This window comes from Gossypium hirsutum, chromosome A11 (genome assembly GCF_007990345.1).
Source record: "Gossypium hirsutum isolate 1008001.06 chromosome A11, Gossypium_hirsutum_v2.1, whole genome shotgun sequence".
Lineage (NCBI taxonomy): Eukaryota > Viridiplantae > Streptophyta > Magnoliopsida > Malvales > Malvaceae > Gossypium > Gossypium hirsutum.
The window spans coordinates 30,250,142-30,270,125 of record NC_053434.1 but is presented as its reverse complement, the minus strand read 5'-3'; the positions used below and the strand labels follow the sequence as shown (position 1 = coordinate 30,270,125).

The following is a 19,984-nucleotide window of genomic DNA, read 5'->3' as shown; positions in this document are numbered from 1 at the left end:
GGACTAATAATACTTTCATAAAGGAAGTTTCGCATATTACTTTGGGGAGTTTCTAAATAATACAGGAGCATGAAATAGGACTATTGTTTAAAACTCACCAAGCTTAAGGGTTAGAAATGTTTAAACCTAAATTGAGATTATCTCATTGGATTTTCTGTCAAAGATATTAATTGGTTATAATCCCGGTAAAGAACGAGCAATGGGGTTATTCTTGAGAAAAGAAAAATGGTATTCTGTATTCATACAGATATCAGGCATATACGTCTGTTCATTACACCCAGGGAATGGTGTAACAGATTCAATTGTTTAAAGATGATGCAAATTCTATACCTCTGAGTTGCAGCGGGATGGATAGAAGAAATCAAATGATTATTCCCTTGAAGTTGCAGTGGGAACTTCAAACTTTATGTCCCAGAAGTTACAGTGTAAGGGACTTTAAAATTACGGTGGGGCAAGCTTGCTGAGCAGAATGTGATTGTTTCTTTGGGTGTTTTTTTGTCAAGTATACCAGCCGAACAAGATGGTAGCATAATAAATCAGTAATAGTTCCCTGGTGAACAACGAGCCATAACACCTTAAGCATTTAAAAAAAATCATTTTCATTGTTGCATTCATATATCATTCATAACACATCTAGTTAGGAGCATTTGATCCATTTTGATTATAGCATCCTAATTATTTGACACAAGCATCACATCTAGTTAGGAGCATTTGGTTCATTTCGATCATAGCATCCTAATCGTTGATATAAGCATCTCATCTAGTTAGGAGCATTTGATTCATTTCGATCATGGCATCCTAATTATTTGGCATAAGCATAGATACATGAAGCAGAGTCTACAAGACATGTCCCAAAAGACGGTGTAGTAACATCGATGAAGTCAGATCTTATATCCCTGAAGTTGTAGCGGAATAGATCGTAGATTATAAACCTTATCTCCCTGAAGCTGCAATAGAGCAGGTTGAAGATTGCAGGTCTTATTTCCTTAAGCAGTAATGGAATAGACCAAAGATGACGAGTCTTATCTCTATGTACCGGCAATGGAGCAGATTTAAGTCACCAGCCTTATCTCCCTGAAGTTGCAATGGAGCAGGCTCAATATACAAGTCTTATCTCCCTGAGGCTACAGTGGAGCAGACTGAAGATTGAAGATCTTATCTCCCTAAGCAGTAGCAGAGCAGATCGAAGATGGCGAATCTTATCTCCATGTATCGGCAATGGAGTAGATTTTAGCCACTGACCTTATCTCTCTGTGGTAGCAAGAGAGCAGGTTGAAGATTGAAGTCTTATCTTCCTAAGGTAGCAAGGAAGCAGACTGAAGATTGAAGATTGGGAGAGGTGAATCTTATCTCCATGTACCGGCAATGGAGCAGGTTTAAACCTCAAGGCCTTATCTCTCTGAGGTAGCAAGAGAGCAGGTTGAAGATTGAGTCTTATCTTTCTGAGGTAACAAGAAAGTAGATTGAAGATTTAAGATCTTATCTCTCTAAGTAGTAGTGGAGTAGATCGAAGATGGCGAATCTTATCTCAATGTACGGACAATGGAGCAGATTTTAGTCACTGGCCTTATCGCTCTGAGGTTGGTGATTGTAGTCTTACCTTCCTGAGGTAGCAAGGAAGCAAACTGAAGATTAAAGATCTTATCTCCCTAAGCAGTAGTGGAGCAGATCGAAGATGGCAAATCTTATCTCCATGTACCGGCAATGGAGCAGATTTTAGCCACTAGCCTTATCTCTCTGAGGTAGCAAGAGAGCAGGTTGGCGATTTTAGTCTTATCTTTTTGAGGTAGTAAGGAAGCAGACTGAAGATTGAAGATCTATTTCCCTAAAGTAGTTGCGGAGTAGATTGAGGATGGAGAATCTTATCTCCATGTATTGGCAATGGAGCAGATTTAAGTCACCAGCCTTATTTGCCTAAAGTTATAGTCAAGATTCAGCAAAACCGGGGAAAATTGGCCCTATTTGAAGTCTTTGCTCTATTCTCGTTACACAACAATGAGCAAAGAGGGGCAACTGTATAGGCCCAAATTTTCCCGAGCTTACACCAAAACCAAAAAGTAAAACAAAAAAAAATAATATAACCAAAATAATTTAAAAGTCCAGTCCATTTACATTTATTAACCCAACAATAAACCCAACCTAATAAACCTAAACCCAAAAGACTCCAGGCCTAAAACACCAACCAAACTTTCTGCCAACCCTAGCCAACAGTCAGCGCCGCAAACACCATCAGTAGCCCTAACACTTCACGCCCTACGTCGACAAGCTCATGAGCAGCTTCGCCATGCCATGCCTACCTACAGCAAAATAACAGAATAACAACCATAACAGTGCAGCAATTGACAGAAATAAGCCAGCAAATGACAGCGAAAATTAAAGCTTTTTTCTAAGATTTTTTATTTATTTTGTAAATCGGTTATAAAAAGCCGAGAAAAATCAGTGTAAAGGGGGAATACATGCATATTGTAAAAAATACAGAGCAATCCAAAGTCAGTTCTTAAAAGGTGATTTTAGATTTATCTTTTTTGGGTTCTATGCTTTTCTTTCGATTCTATTTCCCTTTATTCTTTTTCATTATAATTTTAAAGTATTTGAAAATAAAAGAAAGACCTTACCAAATGCCGTGGATTCCATTTTCTTTGTCGAAATTTAAGCATAGAGGGAATCTAAGGCTGAAAAGCAGTCGAATTGCGGGCATGTGGGTCGCTGTTATGGTGGCGCAGCGTTGGTAGGCCAAGAGGGAAATTAGGAGAGAAATAAAAGGGGTTAAGGATTGATTTCAACAAAAATGGCAGAATACCATTCATTTTTTCTTTGATTTTGACAACAAAAAGAAACGGTGCCGTTTAGGGAAGGGGATCCGCGTGTCAACCCGCTCCCCAACCCGAATCCACATTTTTGTGCATCAGATGGGAGATTTGCGCATATAGTCCTCCTCGTTTGCGCATTCTTTTTAATTAATCCTTATTTGCATTTTACTTGTTTTAAATTTGCCCTAGAATTTGCGTGACACTTCAATTTGGCCAGCACCTAAACGCTGTGCTGTGAGATCTGGAATATTTTCAGTTCTAATCCCTGCACATTCATGCGCATCGCGCTTTAGTCTTTTACGATTTCAATGGTTTAATTTATTAATTATCCCTTTTAATTTAATTTTATTTTAACTGAGTTTTTTCTATTTTGTAAAATTCATAATTATTTTTTTAAAAGATCCACTTAACCTTCATTTTTAATTCTTGTTTATTTATTTTTATAATTTGAGCTACTTCGATAAATTTATTTTGTTTTTTTAAATCATTATTGTAAAGTTTGTATATCATGTTCTTTTAATATTTTGTATAATATTTCATATAAATTTTCTTATGTATTGTTGTATATAAGTAGTTCATGGTAAAATTAATTTTATTCTATATACATTATTAATTCTATGATATTTTATACATATAATTTCATTTAAATCTATTCACCTACTTTATTATATGTTCTTATTATTTAAAGGAAGATCCTACATGTTTTATTTATTATGTAAATTATTATTGTATATATACATATGGGAGCTATGTTTGATCTATATACACCATTAATTTTATACATATACTTTCTTTTAAATTTATTTACATAATTATTTTTCTTTTTTTTCTAAAAAAATCTATTACATATACAATTTTTGATTAAATTAATTTAATCTTATTATTAATTCCATGCTATTTTCACAAACAATTGCTTCCAAATCTATTTATATATATACACATTTTTGTAAATCTATTTTGTGTATAATTTATTTCCTAAGATTATATCTTATTATGCATTTTTACTATCCATGCATATTTTATATATTTTTTAAATTTCCTTTATTGTGTAGATTGTCATTTTAAACAAATGTTTTTTTTTTACATTTTTTCATGTCATTTAATTCAGATGCCTTCATTCTACAATATTCATTTTAATGATTGTAAATATCTTTAGTTTTTATACAAATTATTTCAAATTCATCAACTCATCAACTCATCTATTATATATTATGCATTCACTAATTTATTACTATTTTGAAATTGTCTTATACCATATTGACTTCTAATTTCCATCTTATTTTGTACATGTTTTGGGGATTGTTTTATATTGAGCCATATTTATTGTTGATGTATATCATTTAGTCATTGTTTTATTCATTATATTAATTGTTCTCTATTCATGATTAAGGATTTGGCTACATTTTACTTAGAATAATTGTACGTGATTGTTGTATTTATTAATTGTGGTTTATTGTACTATATGTGTGCATATTATTTCATGTTCATTAATCCTTTTCTATACAAATGTTTTGTTACAATGCATTAAGTATTCCATCTATTTTAAAACAAGTAAATGTGTTTTGAGCTAATTTCCAATTTTTCCTTATTATTCAAAAATTCCGAAATACGGTAATATCCAATATTTGGGAATTCAAGAAATCGTGCCCTACCGTGCTGGGTATGATTCTTCTCGGTGAACCAAATATTTGAATATCCTTTTATAAATTTAGTGTACAAGTTTCTGAAAGTCAAAAGTCAATCGTATTTTTGAAGGTATAAATTGGATTGTATCCAATCGTGCTGGGTATGATGCTGCATATCTTTGAAACGAGAGAATTTTGACAGTTAACTTGAGCTATTCACACATTTTAAAGAATCATGCTTTGAAATTTTTTTTTAAAAATCACTGATGTAAGGATAGCATCGAATCAATTTGGTACCAATTTTTGAGCGTAATGAGGGTGTTCACCCTTCCTCATGCGTAATCGACTCCCGAACCCATTTGTTTTTGATTTTACGTGAACCAAATTGTCTTTAATAGGTGGCCTAATCACACCTAAACCGAGAGATTGGTGGCAACTCCACATGTTGTTTAAAAGTTGATCCCCATTTTTTCTAACTCTAAAAATGGTTTCGACAATAGATATTCAATATTTTTCTCATTCATAGTCTCAATATGATATCCATTAAGACGAATATCTTTAAAACTCAATAAATTTCTTTGAGACTTAGTGGAATGTAAAGCATTATCAATGAAAATTTTTGGACCTTTAGGTAATAATATAATAGCTCTTCCGGAGCCTTCAATAAGTTTTGAACTACCAGATATTGTATTAACATGGGCATCACTTATTATCAAATAAGAAAAATATTTCTTATCTTTGAGTATTATATTTGTTGTAGCACTATCTGCAAGACACATGTCTCCATTGATTTTTGGTCTAACGAAATTTTGTTGAATATTCATATTCTTCATAAAAATAAACAAAATATAATATGAGAAGAATTGCAAATATTTATTAAATATATAAATTATTCTTTATGCAAGAAAATAAAGCATAATGAAAACAACATAAAAATGTCAAAATAGCATCAACTTTTCTAATGATTCTAAAAAAAAAAATCTGCCACATCTAGGTCAGTTATATTATTAAGGTCATGAAATTTATCACCGTGATAGCCATGGTCAGTTTTAGTATCATAGTGAATATTTTCATTTTTTGCCTCCATTTCATCATTTTGAGATATAAAATTTATCTCCATATTCTTTCTCTTCTTTTTAATGGATGCTTGATAAAGTTTCACTAAATGCTCAAATGTACAGCAAGTACGTGACCAATACCCCTTCATATCACATCGGTAGCATAAATTCTCAACAATCTTTAAAGGATTATTTTGACCACCTCTTTCTTATCCTTCATTGTTATTCTTTTTCTAGTGGTTATAAGTACCACTAATATGACCACCATGATAACGATTACTAGTACGTCCTCGACCACGTCCCTCACTACGTCCACGACCACGATCGTGACTGCAACCTCTATATTTTTCATTTTCATAATTATTGTGTACTACTACATTCACTTCAAGAAATGGTGCAGAACCAATTGGACGAATTTCATGATTTTTCATTAACAGCTCATTATTTTGTTTAGCCACCAAAAGACATGAAATCAATTTAGAATACATTTTAAAACCTTTTTCACAGTATTGCTACTGCATGAGTATATTAGTAGCATGAAAGTTGAAAATATTTTCTCTAACCAGTCCTCATCAGTTATGTTTTTTCCACATAATTTTAATTAAGAACTAATTTTGAAAAGTTCCGAATTGTATTTGCTTACAGTTTTAAAATCTTGCAACCATAAATGCATCCAATCATAATGAGCTTTAGGGAGTATAACAGTTTTCTAATGGTCAAATCGTTCTTTCAAATTATTCCAAAACACAAGAGAGTCTTTCACAGTGAGGTATTCCACTTTTAATCCTTCATGTAGATGATGGTGGATGAAAATCATTATTTTTGGTATTTCCTAGACCTTTAGCATCTAAGTGAATTTCAGAATCTAACACTCATAACAAATAATTCTTGCATGAGATGTCTAAAGTCACAAATTTAAGTTTAGCAAGATTTGACATTATAATCACTTGAATCAAAATAAAAAAAAATTAATAAAATAATAAGCATTCTCAAACGTAAAATAATCCAATTATACATACCAAATTTGTGAAATAATAATATGTATGTCAAATATTGGCATAGCGAAGAATACTCATAATAATAACTTAAAACAAATTGCCTTACTTGAAATTTCTTTTAGTAAAAAAATGTATATATAATTATCATTATAACATTTGAGTTGTAAAATAAATGTGTAAATGTTACCCAAAACAAATATTTCATCTAGAAAATAAAATAAAAGAATGATGAAATTATGTATATCGTATATAGTTTAACGGGAGTTATATAGGCAAATTATATAAAGTTGAAATTACGTGAACTTCACTATTAACTTGTAGAAGCTCGTGATGATAAAGTGTTATAGAAAAATTAATAAAACAATAATAATAAGTAAAAGGTGGATGAAAAATACCGGAGAATTTTAATTATTTAATTTTCACTTACAAGGGTCTATTCATAAGCTTCTTTACATTTAATTAATAAATGTATTACATTCAATCAATAAATATGAATTAAATTTTCTTAATTACTCCATTTAATCATCTCATGGTTATAAATGAAAAAACCAAAATTTATTTCATTACTTTAATAAATGTTTAAATGAATTATAGACATCCATTTAATATATTTACAACATAAAATAAAGTATTAACTATTAAAATTTACATAATAATATAACATTCAAAACACAATTATCATATAAAAAAGAAGATTCTTTTTGTCTCCATTTAAATATCGTAGTTGACTTTTATTTGGTCTATTTTTAAAACTTTTATATAAATATTTTTAATTAAATATATTTTACCAAATATATATATATAAACTATTTCCTTTTAAAGTTTTTAATATATTTTCCATATTTTTACCCAAAATAAATTTTAAAAATTAAAAAATTTGACCACCAAAATTCAAAATGGAACAAAATAAGTACAAAAATTGTGGGTTTGGGGTGTTGCAACTCTATAAATAACATATTAGAGAGATGTGTATAACGTGAAACACAAGGACACACGGAGATTACTTACACGATTCAATAATCACACTTACATCTACTCATGCTCACATGAATTAGTACACTATCTTTAATATATCTATATATCTATATATCTATCTATCTATCTATTTATCTATCTATATATATATAGGGTAAGTTTAGATAAGCAATACATTTACCTACCGTTAGTGTAAAAATAATGGTGGTAATGAAGTTAAATATTATAACAAAATTGTAACATGAGACAAAAAATAAATTAAACGCACCGTACCACATCTAATCGTCCATCCAAACTCACCCTTAATCAATCTAGGATCTCTTTGATTATAACAGCGTTGATGGTTACATGTAAAATCCCTTACACGGAGTAAAGCTTCCTTTCAAAGGCAATGAAGAGGTAACTAATCTTCAAACGCACCAAACAAGAAAACTCCTCTTCAACCATATTCACATACTCCGTGTATCTTCATGGAAGATCACCATCCTTTCTTTTTAAAATACTCCATTATTAACTAATCAACTTATCAAAGTTTGTACAGACTTGTTTAAATGTTCATCCTTTAAATTACAATAATTCTCTCTTCAAATTAGACTTGTTTAAAGATTAGACTATTTGCTTAAACTCGAATATTCGCTTCAAATTAAGGAAAGTTATGATATAAGTGTTAAGTTCAAAAAATAAGCTCGTTTAAAATATGGACCGAACTTGGGTTCTATTATTCAAAACCTTAGTCTGACCAATTTTTAAGTTTATAATATATTATTTTTTATATAAAAAATATATATGCTCTACTATAATGAAAATATTAAAAAATATATTAAATTGTTTATGTTTAGAAATTTAATAAAAGATATATATAAATGGATAGTAAAAAATATATAATTATAAATATTAAATAAAATAATTATATTTTTAAAAATATAAAAAATAATATGAGCATATCTAAATGAGATTAGGTTGATGATTTACAAATACTAGCAGGTTTGGATAAAATTTGAAACTCAAATTTCAATCTGGGTTAAGCTTAAACAACTATATATAATATTGATGATTTGTAGAAACTTTTCCAAGACTTAACTCGACCTAACTGATAAACACCTCTATATTAAACAACTCAATCTTTTTATCTTCCATAAAAACAATTAAACTTACGACTTTCATAATATTCCATAATTCTAGAATAATCTCTACATTTACTGCAACAAAAACCTCATAAATCATTTATTATTTCAATTATCAACTAAAAGATTACCAATCAACAAGTATAAAAGAGTGGGTTTATAAAAACAGTGGATGCCCAAGGCTACTCTCTTAAGATTCCTAAATGCAAAGCATAGAAAAAGGAACCTTTGCCATCTGCTAACAGGCTGTCAGAAAGACAACAATTACTTCCTCTTCATCATCGTTTTCCTAATTTAGCAGTTAAGACAGATGCATGGGAAAGGCAAGTCACAAGTGGCTCTTTGCCTTTTTGGGAACCTGTAAAGGCATACGGTGGAAAACCAAAGTACACCTTCGAGACATTCAGCCTCGTTTATCAGGTTTTCTTTTTTCAACTGCTTTTTTAATTCAATAAATCTCACCCAAAAAAAACCTGTTCAAACATTGATTAAACATGTTATCTGACTTGCCTTGTCTACTTGTCTTATCATCATGCCCCGGTCTCTTGCATGATTGGAAACCTTCATTAACTCAAAAGCAATTTCTTTCAACTAAATTTTTTTTTAACTTTTTGTTTTTAACGTGGTATCCAAGGTACACTTTCAAAGCTAAGTGACAATGGTGAATTCACACACACCACTGTGAAAATTGCATAGATTTTAATTTTTTCTTTAAACCCAAAACGAAATTCTGAGAAACATAACTTGAAGAATGATTCGAAAATTTGAAGAGAATAAAGAAATTGTCCAAAATCTTTGGACTTTTCAAAACTTGGTGTGAACTTACTTTTTTTTTTTAAATCGATTAGATAAATTAATGTGAATAAGAATAGAATCAATGCTTGCTCTTATTGCACTTGGTAAGAGAAAGAGCAACTAGGTGTTGAATTTTCTTGTTTTTTCGAGTTACGAGCATTAAACTGATTAAATAATTTAATAAGTAATTCAAATTTAATTAATTTATCTATTAGAATAAATTTACTCAATCTTCAATCAAAATTTTGGGTAGAACTTTCCATGTGCCAAAGTCATGGGAAAGCCCAATAGGACCGTCCAAGCACAATTTTTTTCCTGGTTTTTTTTTTCTTTTGGGTGAAGAAATATTCTAAATTCTGATGAAAAGATGAAGCAAAGCAAAACTTAGTGATGCTATATTCCTTCATCAAAAGACGAATGGCAAGAACTTAGTGGCCAGAAATCAGGAGAATGGTGCACATGTGATGTCCCCATAGGTCCCATGATCCCAAACAAATTGCAAGAGGCAGTATAAAAAATCTTATGGATATGGTATCAGGACCAAGAAAAGCACAACGGGTCCTACTTACCGTTACCATTTAAATATATAATTACCACATTCATTATTTTCGTGCTTTTATCAGCCACTCAATAAATGTCAAAAAAGGAACTAGAAATCGCAAGTAAACTACTTTTGCAAAACGGGATTGGCCTTCCTATTAACCTGTTGGAGCTTGGAAGACCAAAAATTAGCACAGTGGATATGGGAGCTGGCATTCGCTACCCCTACACGCCCTGTTTACTATCAGGTAAAGGGCTTTAACTGGCTAACCCCTACACTCCTTAGACATATGGACCAATGAGCATTGATGTTAATATAACAAGGGCTACTTCCTTGAAAAGCTTGGAAAATGACATGTTACCAACCAAGCAAAGTTTTTCAGACATAGTCATCATGATTCTGGATTTAACCCACTAGAATTCATGCAGAGATTCATCAATTTCAATATATGATGATTGAGTGAGAGAAGAAATTAATGATAGTGGGGCTATATTAATGGGAGGCAAGCCTCATGTGACAGAAGTTTTAAGGCAAAGTGCCTCTCACTTACTAAGGACGCAAATGATTTTAGACAGCTGAAAGGAGCAGCGGCTTCTATACCACACTCCCATTTGCTGCTATTCCATTTTGCTTTCAACTAACCTCTCTACATTCTACTGCTTATCTGTCTTCTTTTGGCTTCTTTGGTCCCCATAAGATGCGTAGCATGGTAAGCTCTACCTCTGCCAAAGGCATCGCCGCCATTGTAGGCGTCGGACCGAAGCTTGGGCGATCCATTGCCCGCAAGTTTGCTCATGAAGGATACACCGTTGCCATCCTGGCCAGGGACTTGGGTACTTCCTGTTTTTTTTTTCCCTCAAAAGGTCTTTTTGTTTTACCCTTTTATTCATTATCACGTTTTTCTTATATGGTTTACAGGGAGATTGTCAAGATTTGCAGATGAGATAGCGAGGGAAGAGAAAGCGCAAGTGTTTGCAATCAGAATAGACTGCTCGGATTCTAGAAGCGTTAGGGAAGCATTTGAAGGGGTTCTCTCACTAGGATTTGTTGAGGTTCTGGTATATAATGCATACCAATCAGTTTCATGGCACCCCACAAACTTTACTGACATTAAAATCGATTCCTTTGAGAAATCTCTCGCTGTGTCCTCCATTGGTGCTTTCCTTTGCGTTCAAAAGGTACCCTCTTCTGACTTCCCCCACCCAGTCCTCCTCTAAATGGAAAATATCCCAACCATTTTTGTAACTAGCTTTGTTTCACTGGTTTTCTTCAATTACCTTTTTTTTTCCCCTTTTTTTGGAGGAATTTACACTTTTTGTTGTAATATGCTAATGAATGAATAAAAGGTACTCCCCGGGATGGTGGAAAGAGGAAAAGGAACCATTCTCTTCACTGGCTGCTCAGCTTCACTCAATGGCATTGCTGGTTTCTCTGAACTATGTAAATTTTCAAGTTTCACCCATTGAAGCTTATATACCAACCCCAAGTTTAAAATTACAAATGAGAATAATTTAGCAGTATACTTTGGTTTTAAATGAAACAGGCTGTGGAAAGTTTGCCCTGAGAGCATTATCCCAATGCCTGGCAAGAGAATTCCAGCCTCTCGGTGTTCATGTTGCCCATGTTATCATTGACGGAGTCATTGGTTCACCCAGGTAAAAGAAATTAACAAAAACAAAAGAATCTTGATCCAATGAATCGTATCCCATTTTCATGGACCAGAAGAAAGCTCCAATTACAGTAAAAGCACTGCAATCAAGTTGTCATATACTCGTATATAATTAAATATAAAAATGAAATAGTGTATGTAGTGGAATGAACAACAAAAAGTATATAACGATGGAAAAATGCAGGGGGGCAGCAGCATCGCAGAGAGGGTTGGTTGGGGAACAACAGCAAAGCGGCAGAGTAGGAGGGGAGGTCGGGGCGGGGATGATGATGGACCCAGACGCCTTGGCTCAAACCTACTGGCACTTGCACGTTCAAGACCGGACCGCTTGGACCCAGGAGATTGATCTCCGTCCCTCCATCACCACATTCTATTAGCCATTCAATATCCCCTCTCTCTTTCGTTCTTTCACCATTTGCTCAACTTGCTCCCTTTGCCTTTAAATCATTTTCAAGTCTCTACTGCCCTTATCATATCATTCTATACTTTCCCTTTCTACACTTTATATTTGCTTAACAGATGTTTGTTGGGTTTTCAAGTCTCATTAAGATTTGCTATGTAAATTCACTCTAGGGTTCTTTCATCTTCTTCTCCTCCTTTTGTTTTGATTATGTATAAATATAAATATGTTTACAATTTCATCCTCTAAATTAATATCAGCGCTTTACTGTTACTTCTTAAAGAAAAATGCTTGAGGGACAATGCCAGAATTTCATTTTAAGTTAATTATTCTAGAATAGTTAAAGTAAATTTGTTTTCTCAAACTCCATCAACAAAATCCATCAATTAATTATTAGAAGTGAAAAGGTCAAATACGGCATCCCAAACTTTGTAAACTATAATAACTAATTACATATACAAACAAACAAATAAAAAGAAAGATTTCAAGTCTGAGAATAGGAACCCAAGATTTCTACTTTTAGACGTAAGCAATTTTTATTACGAAACCCTTGGAAATTCTTTGTCGGCTTTAGGGTAATAGTATTAATTAAGTGGAAGACCGGTCCCTCCACGTACCAGAGTTTGATAGGAGAGTTGCATGGATAAAATTACGACTTCGTGTTCTAATTTAGGACACACACCCTTTAATTTTTTTTATAATAATAATAATAATAAAAAAACCTTTTTTCAGCTTTGAATCTCAAACTTTTACCCAAGTCATCATAAAAATGTGAAAAAGTAAATGTCCAAATGTTAAAAAGAAACTCTAATGGAATCTATTTTAGAGAAGTCAACACACGTTCGATTTTCTATTTAATATATTTTAAAATCGTGAATTTATTAAATTTAATAAAAACAATTTTATTCTTGTCTATTAATAAATATTATTATTAAATAAAATTAATCTATAACAATTATTAGAAGGCATTTGGACATCACAAAATAATTGTGTGAAAGTGTAATTATTAAGGTAATAATTACAAAGAATTATATGGTAGTACAAGATTATATAATTTATTTATTTTAATATTAATTATAAAATTTTATCAATAATACTCTAGAAAATTTTTTAAATAAGTGACAAAAATTGAAATCAAATCATCGTATGTGATGTTAATCCAAGAAAGTAATCAACCATATGATTACTAATAAAAATAATAAGAAAAATAAACATGATATGTAATTTCATCTAATTCTTTTAGCATTTCATATTTGTTGAGCTATTCCCTTTACAACATTTAGCATATATCCCTTCTCCTCATATGTTGGTCTTTGACCAATTTTTTCAACATTTGAATTTGTATCCTCATCTAATTTTTCCATGTATTTTTCAAAGTATAGAGCATCTTAATTCAATCTATGACTGAATTTATGAAATATCCAATATGCTAATACGACCTAACATTTTTTTAGACTATACTAAGGTGGTGGTGTTAATATGAGAAAATTTTTTTTAACAACAAATATCCTCTTAAGCACATTGTCGAAACCATTTTTCTTTTGTTAAAAAAACGATCGACATTTTATTTTGAAAATGGAAACGAGAGTCGCTACCAACCCTTTTATAAGGTGGGATCGGGTCACCTCATGATTGATCGTTTTAACAAAATATTTTGATTTATTAAAACATTGATTTAGGTCTACGAAACTCAAGAAAACAAGTTCTGGAGTCAGCTACGTACGAGGAAGGGTTAGCACCCTCGTAGCGCCCAAAATTGGTACCTAATTGATTAATTAATGTCTTAATGCTGAAAGTTAAAAACTCGTAAAGAATTTAAAATATGATCCCTCTTTTTATTTAGTGTTAATTTTACAAAAAAATGTTCGGATAAATCGAAGCAGATACTAAATACCTTCTTGTCCTGAAGTAATAAAATGTCATATCCAGTAAGTTAGGACATGACATTTTAAACCCTCAAGAATAAGCTTGCCTTTTGATTTTCAAAACTCATGTATTTTAATTTTAAAAGGATATTCAGTCATTTGGGTCAAACGAGGAAACTCAAAACCCAGTACGTTAAGGCACAAACTCTCGAATTTCTAAACGTGGAATATTGCTCTCCTTTTTTATTTAAAAGTCATGTATTTTGATTTGAAAGGATATTTAGCTTTTTTAGGCTTAACAAAAAATCGTAACCTCATAAGTTAGAGTACAATTTCTCAAATTCCCGAAATACGAAATATTGCTTATTGTTAAAATCTTAATTTGACGAGTTTGGGTAAAAATGTATAATATTTAAAATAACACACAAATGAAATGTAGTATTAGCAAAAGGCAATAATGAATACATTGACAAAAACAACGTATAAGAATCACATAATGTACACTACTTTAACATTAACAAGAGCCATCAAGAGATAAATAAAATAGATAACGACAATGATGATAGCAGCCATGCACACAAAAAAAGAATGATGCTACTCAAATAATATGGAGACATAGAAACAACTATACAAATCGACACAAGGGAGAAATAACTTGTAAAATATCGAAAATAAAGAATAAATTTAAAGTAAAATAAAATTGAGGATATAATTTGTAACAAAATATGTAAACAAATAATGGCAGTAATAAAAGCAAGTAAAATATATATAATGCATAATAAAAGAGAAAATCAATTTGAAATATTTAGAAAGCAAGGAACAGTAGATGATAATAATAATAATAATAATAATAATAATAATAATAATAATAATAATATATGTATAAGTAAAGAAGATAAATAATCTAATTTTTAATAGTATATAAAGAGGGTAATGAAATAATAAAAAATAATAATGATACATAATAAAATAATAACAAATGTAATATTACGTTAACTACAGCAACACAGGTTTTTAGCGCCGCTAACATTTTGTGGTGTTTATGAAAAAAACGCCGTTATAGAACATGACCTTTAACGGCGCTTTTCTCAAAAACACCATTAAAGAACATGGCCTTTAGCGGTGCTTTCCCCAAAAACGCCGCTAAAGAACATGGCCTTTAGCGGCGCTTTTCTCACAAACGCTGCTAAAGAACATGGCCTTAAGTGGCGCGGCGCTTTTCTGACCAACGCCGTTAAAGAACATGACCTTTAGCGGCGCTTTTGCCACAAACGCCACTATAATATAAACCTTTAGCTGCGCTTTTCTCAAAAAATGCCGCTAAAGAACATTTAAAATTATTATTTTAATTAAATAATATTTATTTTTATGATAAATATTATATTATGTTTAATTTTTGAAATTTGAACTTTAAACTATATACTTTAAGGATAAATAAAAAATATTAATTAAATTAAATTTTCTATTAAAATTTTAACTTTAAAACTAAATATAAAAATTAATGAATTTAAATTTAATACATAAACATTGATTCAATATGTAATTTAATACATAAAAAAAAACATAGACACTCACAAAGTATTACTATTTCTAAAACAAAATTCATCCTAGTGAGAAAAGAATGCCAAATCATCATCACCTCTCATTAATCAAAGAAAAAAGATTAGAAAAGAAGAAAAAACAATATATAACAGAGGGCTGGTTCAAGCTTAGATGAAGCCAAAGTATTGCAATGCCTACATATAACTTAAAGAAGTCCTTTGATGCTTTCAATTCAACCGCCAGAGAATCCAAAACATCGGAACAAAAAGCCAAATTATGCACCTGTAAGCCAAAGTCAGGCCAGTAAGTAAATCACTTATACGACCCTCAAAGCCACATATGTCAAAGGACATTATCTGATCTCTTTGAATTATGATATGGAAAGATAAATTTTTAATAATGCTACCATAAAGCAAGAATTAGAATTTGTTTCGACAAAAGAGAAATAAAACATTGTTGCTAATAATCGGGTAGAACAAAAAAAAAATCGAATAGCATAACTGCACAGGCTCAAGAGCAAGAAGGAATAAGATAACTAACCTTCATATCTAAGAATATCCTTTTGCTGAAAAGAATCTCAATTGTCTGCAATAAATGCCTCACCAAATACATATATATATGAGAAAAAGAAAATAATATTCCATAGTTAACTCATATCAAGAAAAACTAGAGGTTTCACAATACAATAGAATGCTTCTGTTATTTAACAAGGAACAATAGTATTAATTTGCAACAAGTAGAACAGAAACATGCTGCACTACTGTTGTTTAACGTTATATAGTATAAATATTTAATAAAATGATAATCTAATTTCTATATTCAGTCCATTATTTCGATTTTTAGGATTCATTAACTCAAATACTACTTTCTGCTCTTTAAATTTTATTTTATTTACTACTATTATATAATAAAAGAGTTTAAATGAACAGTTTGAATAAATAGAAAAGAAAAGCTATGATAATTTTGAAGACTTTCATGCCTAGATAAATTAAGTTGAGAAAATATAATTTCAAGGCAAAGTATTTCAAAGATTACTACAAAGCATATCCTGAAACAACAAATGCTTCATCCAAAACAGTAAATCAAAAGAATAAAGCACCAAACTTATATACTGCCCACCATTATAAGTCACTAAAAGCAAGAAAAACAAAATGACGTAATTCATGGAATACACGAATGTTAAAATCAGACATGAGTTTAAAACTTTGCCTTCGGAAGGATGTTCAAAACTAGAATCCACAATAGATTGAAGCAGCTCCAGTTTCAGCAGAAAGTCTCTGAATCCCGAACTGTGAATTCCAACATACCCCCTACACCACATAAAAATGAAATGAAAGAAATTAAATTCAAATTGCTTTACACTAAAACTAGCAGATTATATTAGAACATTGTTTTCCTTAAAAATATTTACAATAAGTTAAAAGAAATATTTTAAAATTTGATTATGTATATAATTATATGTATTTGCTTTAATTATATGTCTTGAAATAAAGTTTGTATGCATAAATAACTACCCATACACAAACTATTTCAATCAGCATAAATCGGATAATTTGTGGCTTCAACATGCTAACGTTACTATAATTTTGTCTAAAATTTACAATCTTTAACATGGCACATCACTAAATTTAAATAGTTGATTTCACACTCATTATATCTACATTTGGACCTCATTAGACCTAGAAATTATCCATGCCAAAACACATTTAATCTGTCCAAGAATCAGACAGTATAATGCAGCCATTAATCAAAACAAACTCTATTCAATCCATTCGAATTTGAACAACATGAGACATACTAGACTCTTGTATAAATGCTGGAAAACTTGTTCTTACCAGGCTGTTTAAACGGCATAAACAAGGTAAAATCATGAGATTTAATCCGGCTTTTACTCATTAATTTTTTTTCAAAGTCGAACCGCATCTTTCATGTCCCAAAAATCATAAAATTCAACATGCAGTATCATAAAATCAGTTTGAGCTCCAACCTTTAAATTTTCAAAAGAACATCAGATCAAAATTTGGATAGAAATAATATAAAATTTCTTAAAACAAATTCCATATGGACAAACTACATAAAATGTCCCTTCAACTAACTAGTGGTTACCTGTATCACTGCCACACCACCAGATAATTTAGCAATCCTTTTGTTAAGTATTTCCTTCTCATAATCTTGTTCTGCAGCCTGCATTAAAGTAATAATATAATTAATTGCATACTCAATGTCTGCCACGAATATTCATTGATAATTCATTACTAGGCAAGTGAAACATAATTTATTCTGAATCCAGAAATATTCATTGGTAATATCACTTAAATCTGTAATCAAACCAAATATATTTCTAAGCCAACTAAAAAGGACTATAGAAAGACCAATACAAAATGAGAAAAACCACACCAAATAACAAATAACATTAAAAAATTTCCACATGACTGGACCGAAAAATAACAATGAGGTACTATCTATATTAACAATACAAATATCATTTGCACCTGTTCCTTGTCAGCAAGAAGAACGTCTGTAGTAGCATGAAGGGATTCCAATTCCAATAATTTGGCAGTGACTTCCTCCTTCAAAATAGAAATGACTTATACCCAAAGAAGCAAGAAATATTATTGCATAAAAATGGTACATTTTATACATTTCTTATGTACCTTTCTTATATTGGTCCTCATAAATGGAATATTCAGCAAATCACATAAATCAATCAATTTTTCTTTAACACATTTGTCAATTTTTTTCTCTTACTCTCTCTTTTTGTTTTTCCTGCTGAAAAGATAATACAATGGTCATTAAGAAATTTCCACTTGATGAAAAACAGCTTATACACAATAAAGCATGGGCAATGTATCTTCAATAAAGCCTACTTCATGGAAATGCAACAAGAGAACCATGCAGGTAGACAACAGGGGAAAAGGAGGGGAACTTCTAGAAGATCAAAGAAAATACCTCATTCTCAACCCAAACATAGCCTGAAAATTAACCAATGTTTCTCTTCAAATTGTGAGGCTGTAAATGAAAAAATACAGTAAGTACATAAAAAACACATTATGGAACAACAAGACAATATAACCCTTAATCACCTTTACTTTCTTTCCAAAGAGAATTATATGAAGCATCTGCAGATTATCATCAGTTTTTCTCTTTGACAACTTGAAAACCACTGAAACGAGTTACAGCATCAGAAATAAATAGTGCAGGCCATGTAGTAACAACAAAGTTCAATGACCATGAACAATACTATTTCAAAGAAAAAGTATTACATGAATCTGTCTATCATCCAAGAGAATCTTGAGAGTCAAATATTAGATGAAAACTTCAAAAGGCAATCTAGAAAGTAGTCAAATAGATCTCATCTACAAATTCCCAACCAATTCAAGTGCCTATAAACTTGAGAGAATCTGCACTTTCAACCTTCTTAATGTCAGTGACCATTTTCCAACCATATACCTCTTCTTCTTTCCCCACAAGAAACTAGAGTAATCAAACAAATGAAATAACCTCTTCCATTTTTTTCCCCTCAAAAACTAATAGTAATGGAACAAGCAAAATATCATCATTTAATTCTTGTAGCTTCTAAATGGTATCTGTCCAAATCAGTATCAAGATCTTCTGCAGATAATTTCTTACCAATTGGTCCATCTCGTTCATGTTCATGTCCACGTCCTCGACCAAATCTGCGGCTGACACCACCACGAACCCATCCTCTTCCAACACCAATCTTTTCTAGATCCCTGTCCCAAGGAACAAACAACATCATATTTTATTCTTAACTTAATCAATATTGGCATACCCTTGCCCACGTCCAACTATCATATTTGAGGACGAATAACCAAATATGAGTATGAAAATATGAGTCTTTAAGGACTCTTCAAATATAAAGAACAACTTAGTAACAAATTAAATATATACTTACCCATATTCAACATTTGCCCAAATCCAAATCCGAACAACGTATTATGAAAGCGAGTTTTCCATGAAAATTTTCCAATTTTTTGCCAAAACCATCCTTTAATGCCCATCTCATCTCTCTGGTTTATTACCTACCATGTTATCTGGCATTCTAAAACTTTTGAGAGTAAAAGGGAAAAGGAAATAAGTATAAACTTTTATTTGGGGGATTTAGGGCGCGCGACGGAGATGAGAAGAAGAGGGAAGAAGAGGGAGTAAAGAGTGGGTAACCAAAAATTAGGGATTTTAATTTCCTCTTTCACGGTGTTTCCATTAAAAACGCCAAGCTCAATTTTTTTGTGGCGTTTTGCCCAAAAACGCCATTATTGCTTAATTTTAAATTTTTTTCATTTTTAACATATTTTTTTTCTATTTTCTTCTTTCAAAAATTTTGTGTTGAGTTTATCATTTTTTGGATTTTTTTTTAATTTTGAATATTGAACTTTTTAACTGAAATATGGACTAAAATATTAAATATTAAATTTTTAAGTTTTTTTATTTTTTAATTTTTAATTTTAGATTTTAAATTTTTTGAAGATTTTTATAATTTTTAAATTAACATATAAAATACAAAAAGAAACTTTAACAGAAATAAAATCGAATCGATGCATTAAAAAAATACAAAATGACA

The 19,984-nt window shown here is 31.0% G+C and overlaps 1 protein-coding gene and 1 long non-coding RNA gene across 4 annotated transcripts; one reads left to right on the top strand and one right to left on the bottom strand.

Annotated features, from left to right (window-relative positions):
- Nucleotides 1-10,035: 10,035 nt before the first annotated feature.
- LOC107897781 (ribitol 2-dehydrogenase) lies at nucleotides 10,036-12,231 on the top strand. The gene is made up of 5 exons (XM_016823356.2): nucleotides 10,036-10,759; nucleotides 10,845-11,104; nucleotides 11,273-11,366; nucleotides 11,470-11,581; nucleotides 11,780-12,231. The coding sequence occupies exons 1-5, from the start codon at nucleotides 10,624-10,626 to the stop codon at nucleotides 11,970-11,972; spliced, it is 795 nt and encodes a 264-aa protein (XP_016678845.1). The 5' UTR covers nucleotides 10,036-10,623; the 3' UTR covers nucleotides 11,973-12,231.
- A 3,121-nt stretch (nucleotides 12,232-15,352) lies between these two features.
- On the bottom strand, nucleotides 15,353-19,610 carry LOC107897792 (uncharacterized). 3 transcript variants are annotated; one of them, XR_005905066.1, is made up of 10 exons: nucleotides 19,319-19,610; nucleotides 19,033-19,136; nucleotides 18,486-18,565; nucleotides 18,352-18,411; nucleotides 18,057-18,171; nucleotides 17,895-17,972; nucleotides 17,509-17,586; nucleotides 17,238-17,389; nucleotides 15,943-16,712; nucleotides 15,353-15,684 (listed from the first exon to the last, which is right to left on the bottom strand). It is a non-coding gene; the product is annotated as an uncharacterized lncRNA (long non-coding RNA). The 3 variants fall into 3 exon arrangements; XR_005905065.1 differs by lacking the exon at nucleotides 17,238-17,389; XR_001684279.2 differs by lacking the exon at nucleotides 17,238-17,389 and having other exon boundaries at nucleotides 18,057-18,168.
- Nucleotides 19,611-19,984: the final 374 nt, after the last annotated feature.

Bases quoted from the DNA above. Each gene is read 5' to 3' on its own strand.
- LOC107897781 (XM_016823356.2), top strand. From the start codon at position 10,624: ATGCGTAGCATGGTAAGCTCTACCTCTGCCAAAGGCATCGCCGCCATT. The intron at 10,760-10,844 runs GTACTTCCTGTT...TATGGTTTACAG, and splicing joins CATCCTGGCCAGGGACTTGG to GGAGATTGTCAAGATTTGCA. The intron at 11,367-11,469 runs GTAAATTTTCAA...TAAATGAAACAG, and splicing joins TGCTGGTTTCTCTGAACTAT to GCTGTGGAAAGTTTGCCCTG.